At 47.5% G+C, this 13,329-nt stretch overlaps 1 protein-coding gene across 3 annotated transcripts in view; it reads left to right on the plus strand.

Moving 5' to 3' along the window:
* The window catches only part of DOCK1 (dedicator of cytokinesis 1), a 531,871-nt gene that overhangs the window by 336,326 nt on the left and 182,216 nt on the right, over positions 1-13,329 (plus strand). For all 3 annotated transcript variants that reach the window (XM_047826036.1, XM_047826038.1, XM_047826037.1), the window contains one exon: positions 4,032-4,126. In XM_047826036.1, coding sequence (XP_047681992.1) covers positions 4,032-4,126 — 95 coding nt within the window. The remainder of the gene's footprint in view (positions 1-4,031; positions 4,127-13,329) is intronic.

The raw sequence follows: 13,329 nt of genomic DNA on the forward strand, positions 1-13,329 counted from the left end.
TTTGTGTTAGCACAGTGGAGGAAGTCGTGGGCAAAGCAGACAGTTCCTGTCCTCCTGGGCCTACATTCTTGTGGAGAACATCGCAGCTCATCAGGGAGTCCTTCCAACCAACCCCAACTATCCATGCTGCAAGGGCATGGTCCTTGTAAAATAGCCTGACTAGACTGGGTTGGGTGGTCAGGAAGCCTCCCTTACAAAGGAGAGGACTGTGGAGTATTGAAGAAGGGAGAGCCATGCAGTTTGTGGGGGGGTGGGGGGGGCAGGTGTACAGGAGCCTGTGGTGGGGGGGAGGCCGTTGGTGAGGGGGCAGCAGTACCAGGGATGAGATGAGCCTGGACAGAGGCTGGGATGTCGAACCGCATGGACCCCACAGGCCAAGCAGAGACACTCTATGCTCTTTGCTTGTTTGTTGTCGGCTTTCTACACCGTTTGTTTGCTATTTTCCCCTGAATTGTTTTAAAATTATTTTTTCAGACACTTGTTTATTTACTTATTTATTTTTTAATTAAAAAAAAATTTTTTTTCAACGTTTATTTATTTTTGGGACAGAGAGAGACAGAGCATGAACGGGGGAGGGGCAGAGAGAGAGGGAGACACAGAATCGGAAACAGGCTCCAGGCTCCGAGCCATCAGCCCAGAGCCCGACGCGGGGCTCGAACTCCCGGACCGCGAGATCGTGACCTGGCTGACGTCGGACGCTTAACCGACTGCGCCACCCAGGCGCCCCTAATTTTTTAATTTTTGAGTAAACTTTTTGGGGTAATTGTAAAGTCACCCGCGGCAGTAAAGAGAGAGGTCTGTGGGCGCTGCGCCCGCTTTCCCCGGGGGGCAACATCTTGCGGAACTGCAGCGCGGAGTCAAGACCCAGTGCCGGCGTTGATGGGGTCCTTGGCTCTCATGCGTCTTCCCCCAGTTTCGCTTGTACTCTTTCCCCTATTTATCGTGAGAAGCTTCAAACATACGGAGAAGCTGAAAGAACAGCACAGCGAAAACTCTACTGCCCCTGTCCCCCAAAGGCATCGGTGGTGAGCACTACACCATGTCTGCCTCTGCCGCGTCTCTCTGTTTCACCAGCTGGGCAGCCACATCCCGTAAGTGTGTGAGAACCATGCGTCTCCCCTGGTGGTTCAGCAGGCCTCTCCCGGGAATGAAGATCTTCTCCAGTGGCCTCGTTGCCTTTCCTGAACATAGCAGCCATGCCCTCATTGATGCCATTGGTATTCGCATTCTCTCAATTCTGTCCAGTCTTTCTTGTCTTTCGTTAGGGGCTTCCGCAAATCAGGATCCAGCCCACATTCACTCATTGCATGTGGTTGTACCTCCTTCGTCTCTCTTTCTGCTAGAACAAGTGCCTCACCTTGGTTTTTTTTTCTTTCTCCGTGCTGCTTTGGGATGCCTTTCAGTGTGTTTCTCCATCCCTCCATAGGTCCTGCAGACTGGACGGTTGGCCTAAAATTCAAGTTCATCCTTTTGGCAAGGGTGCTTCAGAGCTGGTGTTAAGTGCTCTTTGATGTTGTGCCCACTGGGAGGCTGGGATTGCCAAGCTGACCATTACTGACGAGAAGTTTGATTGCTTGGTTGACAGCGGTAACAGCCTGATCTCCCCGTTGTGAAGCTATGTACCCCGTTACAATTAGCACGTAGTCTTTGGGTGATACTTTGGCACGCACAAAATGTCGGCAGATATCCAATCCCCTGACAGTTCCTCATCTGATGAGTTTAGCATCTGTTGAGGGTCCTTCTCTGAAACAGTTATTTCTTTGGCAAAGCAGAATTTCTTACTTCTGGGAGTCACAACATTTTGGCTTTAATCTCAGAACATTGGGAACCCCCTGGGGATGTGGCTGAATGGGAGGTTGGGAAGTGTTGGTGCCTTGACCAGGTTTACAACTTGAAAAGGCCATTCTGGGTCAAGCGTGGGGATCGAGAGGGACAATAGGGGACATAGGTAGACGGGCTAGGATTCTCCTTGGCAGTCCAGGTGAGAGAGGATGACCGTTTATTCAGGTGGATGGGGGTAGGGATAGATAGAAGCAGGTGGATTTATGACAAGAAGATTCCGCCTACACATTGGTGCCTTTTGTTAGAGCTGCCCACTTATCGTATGGGGCATCTGGTACCCCCATAACAATCAAACTGGAAAATGCCGCGGGAAGGAATTGGTGCTGAGAGCTGAAATTTTCACAAAAAACCTTGTATCAGTCCTCTGTCTCCCCTTGTTGACTCGGAGCTTCCAGCGTAATAGTCTGCTAAGCCTCATCGGCCATGGTGGGGACCATCGCCATGCCTAGTAAATTATGCAGACCGACAAGGACGCCTTTGCAGAACCTCATCCTCCACAATACGCAGAGTTTTGTCTGATCAGCAAAGTACCAACATTGAACAGCTGAGCCATACTAATGAAGTATGGGGCTGTGTTTCCTCGAAAAAAAAAATCAGGGAGTTGGGAAAATATGCTCCTCTTCCAGAATAATAAAACCCAGACCCTGTATCTCAATTATCAGGCTTTGAGGAGTGATCAGCAAGAAAGCCAGCAATTTTATGCAAATAGAGATGTGGCTAAATTATGGCACCCAGCCGGCCAAATGTGCAACCTGGTCATTAAAATGTGAAAGTCTTGGCAAAGCGGGGAAACTTAAGTGGTGAGCTCTGCATGGCGGTCATCGACCGGGGGAGAGGTGCTGTGCGTTGTGTCTGAGTTGCCCGGAGCACCCCTGGTGGTCCGAGCTCGTGTGAGCAGGGTCTGGAGGACGTCGGGATGCCTCTTCTCTCTTGACTTTGGCTACGTCCCGAACCTCTCTTCGACTGGGGGCCCCTGTTGTAAAAAGGGGGAAGGGATCACAGTTGCTCCCTGAGGTCTCAGTCATAGTGGGGGGCCCACCGCAGGCACGACTTACCAGAGCCCGACATTGCCGTTAAGGTTGCCGTGAAAGTATTTAACTTTGCGCATCAGCTTATTGATTCTGTCAAATTGAGCTTGTACCTATTGGCGAGAACCGCCTGTTTCGAACTTTGCTAAGAGTCGCGTTCCTGGCCGTTTAACGTCCTTCCGTTCGTCGCCTGAGTCCTCACGGCCGTTGCACCTCCTTATGGTTCCGTAGATTAAATAAATGACACACAGCCACTCACTGGGCAATCTCTGACCACGACCTCATTTTTCTAAGAGAAGGCTCTGTTGCTTTTCCCCTGCCCACCCCGGACCTTGAGGGAGCATGCAGACTCCTGGGGCCGTGTGCTTTTGAGGATAAATGCTAGTTTTGTTCCAGGCAGTTCAGAACAAGTGCCAAGCTGTCAGGCTCATGAAATTCTCCTACTTCTCACAGGCACAGGCCGGAGCCCCCAGGAAAAGGGGTGTCCCTTCCTGATGCCAGGAGCAGTCTTAGCGTGGAAGCAGGGTAGCAGGGCAGGGCATGCCCCGCAAAGAGCAAAGAATCGTGCCCAAGACAGCACAAGAATCGCTGAGTAGCATGTGGGGTCGTAGCTGCCAGATGAAAGTGACCACGCGACCGCGTAGATGCTCAGAGGGTCATGGCAAGCTGAACAGGTGCAGGTGGTCGGGAGTTCCCGCCCGAGCCTTTTCCTTGTTAAGTTACACTAAAAAAAAGGAATGGATATTAATACCCCGTATTCCACCTGATGGGCCCTGTTCGTAATGAAAAATGGATTTAGAGTAAACAGAACAAATAGCTACAACCCGCATGTGATGCTTGCAAAATATCTGTTTCCCTACAAGCAGAAAGAATGCATATGGGTAACCTGAAAATCTACTCCTTATGACCATTAGATGTGCCCGCGTGCCGTTTCTGAATACATCCCTGAAAACGTGATCGCAGACAGGAGGTGCTCAGGCAAACAGAAAAGTAGAAATCAGGCACAGCTCCTGTGAAATACATCTTCATTACTTTTTAGATTGTTTTCGTTCAGCCAAAAAAAAAAAAAAATGAAGTCATTTATACTGTAATTATTCAAGGGGGGATTGGTTTTCTCCTTTCTCTTGGTGGGCTGTTTCAGTGTTCTGTTTTTTATTTCAGGATTTCCTGATGGAAACATTCATCATGTTTAAGAACCTCATTGGGAAGAACGTCTACCCTTTCGACTGGGTGATAATGAACATGATGCAGAATAAGTAAGTACCGGGAGGAAAGCTCTCACCTTTTACAAGGTGCCTAATTCACATCTGGTGGGCACAGTGGTGTTGCCTGGATACCATGGGGGCTCTCCTACAAAGAACACATCCTCCCCATTCTGCGGTGCAGACAATTATTTGGAGAAACGGACCTGGAGATGGGGTGATTTCCTTGTGCCGATGCGGGGCTTTTTCCCCCTGGGGAAAGAGGGAGTTGAGCCCTAACCCCTCCTTAGCCTTCATCAGAGGCGACCTTTGTCTATCTCTTGCCATCCATTTGCCGTCGTATTTTAATCACGTGTGTTTATTAGCCCAAGTGTTTCTCACCCTGTCGAGGTTTTTGAAAGGTCTTTGCATTTTCTCATTTCAGCTTTAAAGAGTGAGCATTTTCTTCATACTTATTAAATATTAATCCTGTGCCCGGTTTATCATTTCGCTGTGAAGGCTGTTGGTTAACGTTCCAGCTCTTGTGTTCTCTACTTCCTGTAAGCACCAGCAATGATCATTGGGTTCTCAATCACATGTGATTTCTGGAAGAAATTCCCCCGACCTCTTTTTTTTCCCCCCCTTATTTCTTATTGCATTTTTTATGGAGATAGTTATAGATTCATAGGCAGTGCGGTTGTAAAAAGAAATACAGAGAGATCTTGTGTATACTTTACAAAGCCAGGTTCCCTCGATGATAACGTTTTCCAAGACTATCGCACGATTCTGCTCCCAGGGAGTCGGCATGGATATGATTCCCCAGTGTTACACCGCTATTCCCATTGTACTCGCGTGTGTCCTCCGCGCCTGTTCTTGAATCCACCAGCACAAGGGTCCCTCTTGTTGCCCATCGATAACACATCCTTCTCGCCCCTCCACCTCCCCCCTCCCTAAACCCGGGCAGCCACTCCTATTTTCTCCACTTCTAAAATTTTGGCATTTCCAATGTGATACATAAGTGGAATTCTACCGAATGTAACATTTCTAGGATGGACTTTTTTCACTCTGCTTAATTCCCTGGAGATTCACATAGGCTGTTGGGCATATCGATAGTTTCTTCCTTTTCTTTGTCTGGTGGCCTTGCAGGGTATGGATGGACCACAGATGGTTTAACCATTCATCTGACAAAGGACGTCTGGGTGCTTGCCAGTTTGGGGCTACTATGGATAAGGCTGCTATGCACATTCATGTACAGATTTGTGTGTGAACATAAGTTCATTTCTCGGGCATAAATGCCCCGGGGGAGGTACGCTGGGTTATATGGTAACTACATGTTTAATTTTATAGAAGCTGCCAGGCGATAGCTGTACCATTTTACGTTCTCACAAGCGATGTAAGAACGATCCAGTGTTTCTGCATCCTTGCCAGCATTTGCTGTCCTCGTTTTAGCCCTTGTGATAGATGTGTTGTGTGTCTCATCGTGGTTTTGATTTGCCTTTTCCCTGATGCAACAAACAATGGCTTGCCATGTCATTGAAAAAACCGTAGACCTGGGTCTCTTGCTGAACAGAACCACAGGCAGGGCCCTGCGCAGAGTGCGGGAGGTGGTGGGTGCGGACTCTGCTCTCCACCTTGTGACCCCACACGTGAACCTGACCTGCGTCTCTCCTACAGAGTGGCCGTGGCCTGGCACCCAGCCTAGGCATTCTACACCCAGGGCAGGGGAGGGGGCACTGCCCCCTCAAAGGTCAGATATGACTCATGCCCCAAAATTGTTTGATTCGGTGCCTCTGATCCCGGGGGTCCCACGGGGGAAACTGTCAAGGAAGGTGTGGCCACACTGTATTGATTTATGCTACTCTATGATGAGTGAGAGTCTGTTTTCAGTTTTAGCATGAAGATTGCATTGTTCCCTCTTCCCACCACTCCGCCGTCTGCCTCCTGCTGCCAGCCCTGAAGTCTGGGAGCATTACCCCAGAGCCACATGCGGGTGAAAGCCACGTGGTCTTTGGTTCCGAGTGAGGGGCACTTGTTTAGGGTTTCCTTCTCTGGATATTCTGTCCAGCTTCTCCCGACATGTTCTGTTATTTCTACAGTGAGAAGGTGGCTTGACCTGTGGCCTCTGGAATCACATGCTCCCTGTACATCAGTCTAGCCTTGTCCCTGTGTCCTTACTCACTAGGGCACCTCCACGGGGCCCAGCCTCATGACAGAGATGCAGGTGTGTGGTGGCATCTCAGACCCAACACTTTGCATCTCGCCATAGGAGGAGAGTCTTGTTTGGGGGGCAAGGAATATCTGTGAGGGAGAAGCCATAGGGTGCTGTGTCCTCATAGCAAGGGATGTGATGGACACTTTGGGGCATAAAGTCTTGTGTAGGTGATAAGAGAATTAAAGTCTGGGGGCACCTGGGTGGCTCAGTCGATTAAGCGTCCAACTCTTGATCTCGGCTCAGGTCATGATCTCACGCTTCATGAGTTCAAGCCCCGCATCAGGCTCTTGAGCGGATGGCACGGAGCCTACTTGGGATTCTCTCTCTCTAACCCTTTCCCTCTCTCTCTTTCTCTCTCTCAAAATAAATAATAAATTTTAAAAAAAGAATTAAAGTCTAGAGGGGGGAGCCCATCCTTTTATCTTGTTCAGGGTGCACATAGGCTGTAGCCCCAAAGGACATCTCGACAGCGGACACACTGAGTATAAAATCCCTATGGTCTGACTCATGTTGCACATCAAATGTCGTACAGGATGGTCTAATCTAAAATCCTAGCACTGTGACACCAGGCCATCCAGCCGGCAGCGTTTCCTCTGGCAGCGCTTTCCAAGGATGAGCAGCGTTTGTGTGTGTGTAAGTATACACGTGTGTATGGGCACGGACGTGTGTATATGGACACGTTCACGGAGGAGTGTTGGTACCAAGTAAAATCTCCTTGATTTGCGGAGATTCGGGCTGTGAGAGGCTCAAATCCATCCAGGTCCCTCTCACACTGCCGCCTTCCCCAGGAGCACATTCCGAAGCCAACACGTACAGAGAGGCGTAAGCCACAATGGAGGCGTTTCGGTCAAAGTTTGGGCAGCAATGATCGTAATCTTCATTCTGGAATCTTCCCACCACCCCAAATGCTGCCCCCTCTGTTGAGTAAACAGTGTCAGTTTTTAGAAGCTGAATCAATTGGGTTTTGGAAGGAAAGGTATTACTTCTGTGCCACCAACTCGCTAAAACTTAAAACTTTTATCTCAAGACATCTGCTTTAGTGACCCTGCAGTTTTCTCTAACTTTGGGTTTAAATGCCAGCTTCAGAATGAAGCGTTTATTTCATTTTCTTATTGAATGCAGTCCTTCTTTGTGATGTGTTCCGTGTTTGCCCCCTAAGACTCAAGATGAGTATTTGGCTGCTTTCTACATGCCAGGCGCCGCTGTGGGGACACGCGGTACTCATGGCTGTAAAACCCACAGCAGCGCTCTGAGACGGCTGGGTTTTTATGCCCATTTTACAGATGCGGAAATCGAAGCATAAAGCTTGGGTAACTTGCCAAAAGACGCACAGCTGGGAATTGATGGGGCCGGTATTTAAATCCCGAGCACACCCTCTAAACCACCCCGCTACCCTGAGTATGTTTCCTGTCTTTCAAAGAGAGTGTTGTTGTTTTTAACCCTGGTGTCCTTTGAGTGGGACTTTCCTGCAAGATTTCCTACGTATCTAAGTGAATGTTAAGCCTGGAAGTCAAAACATTCTTTTTTTTTTTTTTTTCAACGTTTATTTATTTTTGGGACAGAGAGAGACAGAGCATGAACGGGGGAGGCGCAGAGAGAGAGGGAGACACAGAATCGGAAACTGGCTCCAGGCTCTGAGCCATCAGCCCAGAGCCTGACGCGGGGCTCGAACTCCCGGACCGCGAGATCGTGACCTGAGCTGAAGTCGGACGCTCAACCGACTGCGCCACCCAGGCGCCCCCTGGAAGTCAAAACATTCTTACTCAGCTTTTGTCGCCATGAAAAGTGTATGCTGTTAAGGAGGATATCATTTACTACTGGAGTCCTGTTGTAAACTTCTAGAAGAATAAAAGGTCATTAATAGTGCAGTAAGATCATTTCCTACAGAAGTTACGTAGATGCCACATAGCATTGTTTCTATGCCGTTATCTGCCTTCTTAAAAAATCTGTAACTTAATAGCTCGATACCTTCTGTGTTGCGAGACTTCCCTGCTCTTCCTCTGCTTGGCATGTATCAGAGGCTTCCTTGCCTCCACAGGATGAGCAGTGATGCCCAGAAGCTTTCAGGAGTCCGTATTAAAATATTAATGGTACAGCTGGACACGCGGTTTTACCATCCCCAGCTTAGAAATGGACAAACTCAACCCCTGCGGTCTCCTAAACATTTGTGTGCTTGTTCAGCTTTGCATCTGCAAAAGGCACCATCTCAACACCTGGGGCTTCTTAAATGTAATTAAAGATGGCACCCGTCAGTTCTGGTGCAACAACTCCAAAACCAAGAATCAAAGTTAGAAGGCACAATGAATGTCCCAAGGACAGGAGTTGCTCGGTCGCCGTGTTGTGGATAGCAACCGACTGGTGGTGGCCTGACGTTAGAGCTCCTCTGTAGGATCAGACAGTGCCAGATGGCAAGGTGACATTTAAGACAAGCACAGTTCAGAGAGTAGAAATGTGCTTGCCTGTTACCCAGAAGTGCTTTAAAATCCTCCCGGAGGGAGGCAAAGGCTAAGTCTCCGTGTAAGATCTGAGACTATGTTGGAAGCAGAGACCTTCACCTGAGTCTCGAAGTGCTGGTATCCATCCTTGAACTCACATTAGCCAGCTTTTTCAGAGTTAAGCTTCGCAGGGTGGGCAGCGTAGTCTAATGTTGAGGACTCACGCTGCGACTCTTGAAGAGTTCTCCTTGGTTGCTAGCGGAAACGTGACCACTTGGTTGAGCTTCCGTGCCTTTCTTCTAGTCTTAGGACTTGGATTTGTCATAGAGGGTGTTTGTACGCTAAAAATCCCTGACTCGAATTTTAAGGCGTAGGAGTGATCCAGTAGGCATTGAGTCTACTCGCTGCTTTCACCGAATCTCTTTTTCACCTTGAAGAAAGCGTCTGTTATTAACCGCCATAATGTCACTTGAGAAAGACACTTCTACACTATACTGGGTGAGAAAAAGAGCAGTAGATTTTTAGAATTAGACTTTCTAACTCATACTGAGTGCAGAACATGGTACAAAACCCTTTCTACGTTTGTCAACCATTCAGTCTTGACAGCAGAACGAAAAACAAATTCAACTACCCTGGTTCGGATTCTCACTAGGCCTTGTTGTTTGTGTCCCTCTCTCAAGATGAAAAAGGAATAAAACCAACATGTTTACTTCCTCAGAATACTCCTACCTTGCAACAGCGATTATCCATCGTTTTGAAACATTCCTGTAGATTAGCACAGTTTCTGTGTCTTGTGCTTCTTGCTCTAAGCTGGGGCCAAAAGGAGATTATATTTATGACTTGTGGTTTATATCCTACTCACTTTCAGACAGGACTTGGTCTGTTTTGCAAGTAGCGATTCGTAGGCCCCAAATATAAAATAGAACATGTAAAACCACAGAGAAAACATGAAGCTCTCTAGAAGCCGAGCAACTTGAAGCTACCTGGAAGACAAAGCAAAAATAATGGTTTGCAAAATTCTCGCTGGATGATAAAAAAGTTCCTTGCCAATTTGTCAGCGGAGACTGATGATATATGTTACAGATCCTTAAATGACATATCAAACAAGAGAACATCACAGTTAAGGAATTGGTTGGGAAGTCAAAATTCTGCTCACAGAAAAGGGAAGAGATGGTCATTTCAATTTTGAAATGCTTAGGATATTGCCAGTTGGAATCTACTGGCTGTAACAGAGCCTGGTCATAATTGGACCTGTCTGAAAGACTAGCTTGTCAAATGAGTGGGTTTTGCTAACTTGCCAAATAGAGCATTGTCTAGTTGTCGACCGTTTAAACATTGAAGACCATCAGTCAGAAGTGATGGTCTGGTTTTACTATATCTGGAATCCATTTAATCTAATATTTGTCCTTAGCAACCCTGAAATTTAAAAAAAAAAAAATTATTAACATTTATTGATTTTTTTGAGAGTCAGAGAGAGACAGAACACGAGCAGGGGAGGTGCAGAGAGAGGGAGACATAGAATCAGAAGCAGGCTCCAGGCTCCGAGCTGTCAGCACAGAGCCCGACGCGGGGCTCGAACTCACAAACCGTGAGATCATGACCCGAGCCGAGGTCGGTCGCTTAACCGACTGAGCCACCCAGGCGCCCCGCAACCCTGAAATTGTATCTCATCTCAGAATTTGTGAGATCATTATTGCTACTTCCTTCCTGCGTCAAAGCCCTAGTTTCGATCATGGCCACGTGGAGACTGTCCCAGAACAGTCCAGGCCGATGTTTTTACCATCTGTTTTTGACCACCTTTCTTGGGCCTACGGTGTTAGTGCATTTCTGTGTGGCCTCTTCTACGCCTTCTTCTCTCCTCCATGATTCAGGCATCTTTTGACCGGGATTTGTTAGCCTCAATGCATGAATACAATGTAGTATGTTTCCACCACCCTGATTGTGCACATCACATATTCACACACGCATACTTGCGTGTGTGGCTCCTTCGTGGGGTAAATTTCCCATGCACATTTTTATAACGTAGCCATTTCTCTCCTTTTAAACGCAGCACATTTCCCCACTCATAAGTAGTATCCATCAGATGTATCAGAGTCCAAGATGGCAAGCTCATGGATGTTTCTGCCAAAATTAATCTGGCGTATAGTCAGGACAAGAAAGGGCCTTAAGCCTTAGAAAGGTAGTCTACCTTTGAGATGCCAGGCTTCTTAAGGATAAATCATGATAATGCTCAGAAAGCAAATTTGCAGGGTAGGCTGTTTGCAGGTACAGCGCCATTTGGTTTCATTGCTGTGGAAGAATTTTTGTCCTTGTCCACACTGTGCCCTGGGCTCAGAGCAGAGGAAATGTGCCACTTGCCTTAGGGTGAGAGAAAGCGAGGTAGGGGGTCCCCACTCACTGGGGATCTGCCTCAGGGGCCCTGACAACAGCGATAGCTGAAAACGGCCCAGTCTGGAAGGACTGTGTTTTCCTGCTCAATCTCCTGCTCAGGAAACACCTCTCCCGTGAAAGGACACGCAGCTGAAATCTTTGTGCAAGTTGAAAGCATGGCTATAAAGCATTTGGGGCTCCGGAGACTCTTGGATTATTTCTCCTCAACATCTTTTTACTTCCTTTGAAGCCTGAGGTTTTAGTTGATGCTGTTACTTTTAATTTAATTTATTTTTTAAATTTACCAGTTTCCTACCGAGGCTTTGCATATCCAACGGCTTGAAGATTTTAAGCACACCTCAGAATCCTTTTTCCCTTTGAAACTGTATACAGTTTCAGGCCGTTGACAGAAACACTGTCACCACACAACTTGCTGAAGACCACAGGAAAAATAAATAAATAAATAAATAAGTATTGTTTTTCGGTGGAAGAAAGAGGAATTCAACGTCAGTGTAATGAAAACATTCTGGAATGAAAATTTCCCCGGAGCTCAGCATGCCCACGTTTCACCCAGCTCTCACACTTAATAATATCGGTCTTTGAACTTGTGTGCTTCTCCAAGGAAATTGGCCTCACCTGAGATGTCTTGCTGCTCAGACCCCAGTTTGTAGACGGTGAAGGCACAGGCCTGCCTCCTTGGTTGGGCCAACCGGGGCTATCCCTGAGCACGGTTCTGGCTGGTCTCCTGGGGAAACACGGGAGATGTTTCTCTGGGGCTCGGCTGGCCACCGTGAAGCCCTGGGATTTCAAGACGGATGTTGCTTCAGATCTAGTAAGGGCACCTTGGATCTCTGAGCAGGACTTAGACCCCCACCCATGTGGTACTTTGCCACCAGTTTGCAGTTCCATGTATCCTTTATGGCATTTTCATAAATTATTTTAGTACTTTCCATATAGTTATCCAACGGTATGCGTGCTTTTGCTCTGTGCTTAATAATTAAGCTTGGCCTGAAAACAAATAATTCCAGATTTTACCTCGTTCTGTATAACCAATTTATCACACATAACGCAGATCTTTTATACACTTGGGTTTTATTCAAATTGCCTCTTTATTTAATTCAGAGATGAGAACTCAAGCTACTCTTCAAAGGCATGGCAGTGATGAAGAGCCCTTAGCCGGGACTCTTATTGAGGGAAGCTCGTTTCAGAGGAAAGTTTTGAAAGGGCAAAGTCTGCTGAAGAATTCTCAGAGACACTGCACACCTTGCTGTGAGCTCGTGGCTGGCGTTGATGAGGCCGTCTGCTGGCACTTAATCCTGGAGGAGGTACTTCACTTCACGAGAAATGATGCCAAGCACACTCTCTGTTTGATACATGAAATTTCTTGCAATGCGCATGACAAAATGGAGGAAATACGTTTTATTAAGGTCACCATCCAGATCCCTTTGTCCTAAATGTTCACCTCCAGTGCTACCGGGACTTCGAAAAAATCATGTGCAGTGTAAGACCCTGTGCTGTTACGCTTTTATTTCAAGTCTAGAATGGGAGGGAGGCGGCAGCCGATGTGGATTGAATGCCTGGTGAGATGCCAACATGGTCTTTGGCACCTTTTCCGTGGTTCTCAGCCACGGGGGATTTGGCCCCGCCCAGGGGACATGGCAGTGTCCAGGCACATTTTTGTTGTCGCGGCTCGGGAAATGAAGGCTGCTGACATCTAGACTCCTGGGATACTGCTAAACGTCCTTCCATGTACAGGATAGCCCCCTTTAAAGAATCACTCAACTCAAAATGTTAAAAACCCCATTTTATAGATGGAAAAAACTGAATCTCTGTGATGTCAAGTAATTAATAGTAATATATGTGATTGATTGCAGTGACCCTCTTCTCTTTATTTGCACATTTCTTCGCCACCTTTTCCTGTTGCATGACCCCAGCAAAGACAGCATCCCTTAGAATGAACCCTAGGGGCCATCCTCTGAGGATGCCAGGGCTGACCTTTCATGTATTCAGGTGGTGCCTGTGAATTGGAGGCATGTTTCTCCAAGATGCCCTGGCAGGTGCTCCAGCTTTATGGCAAATCTCTGTGGGCGTGGTCCAGGCTCACATGGCCATGGGAGCAAGAAGGGTGTAGAGAGTCCAGTCCTTCTGACATGAATTTAGATCCATCCCGCCCCTCCTAATGGCTGGCCTGTAGGACATGTGTAGAGAATATTAGCAAGTGTCTCTTCTGGGGGAGTTTGTGTATGTGTCTTTTATAAAAC

The sequence above is a fragment of the Prionailurus viverrinus genome, chromosome D2, assembly GCF_022837055.1.
Source record: "Prionailurus viverrinus isolate Anna chromosome D2, UM_Priviv_1.0, whole genome shotgun sequence".
In the NCBI taxonomy this organism is placed as follows: Eukaryota; Metazoa; Chordata; class Mammalia; order Carnivora; family Felidae; genus Prionailurus; species Prionailurus viverrinus.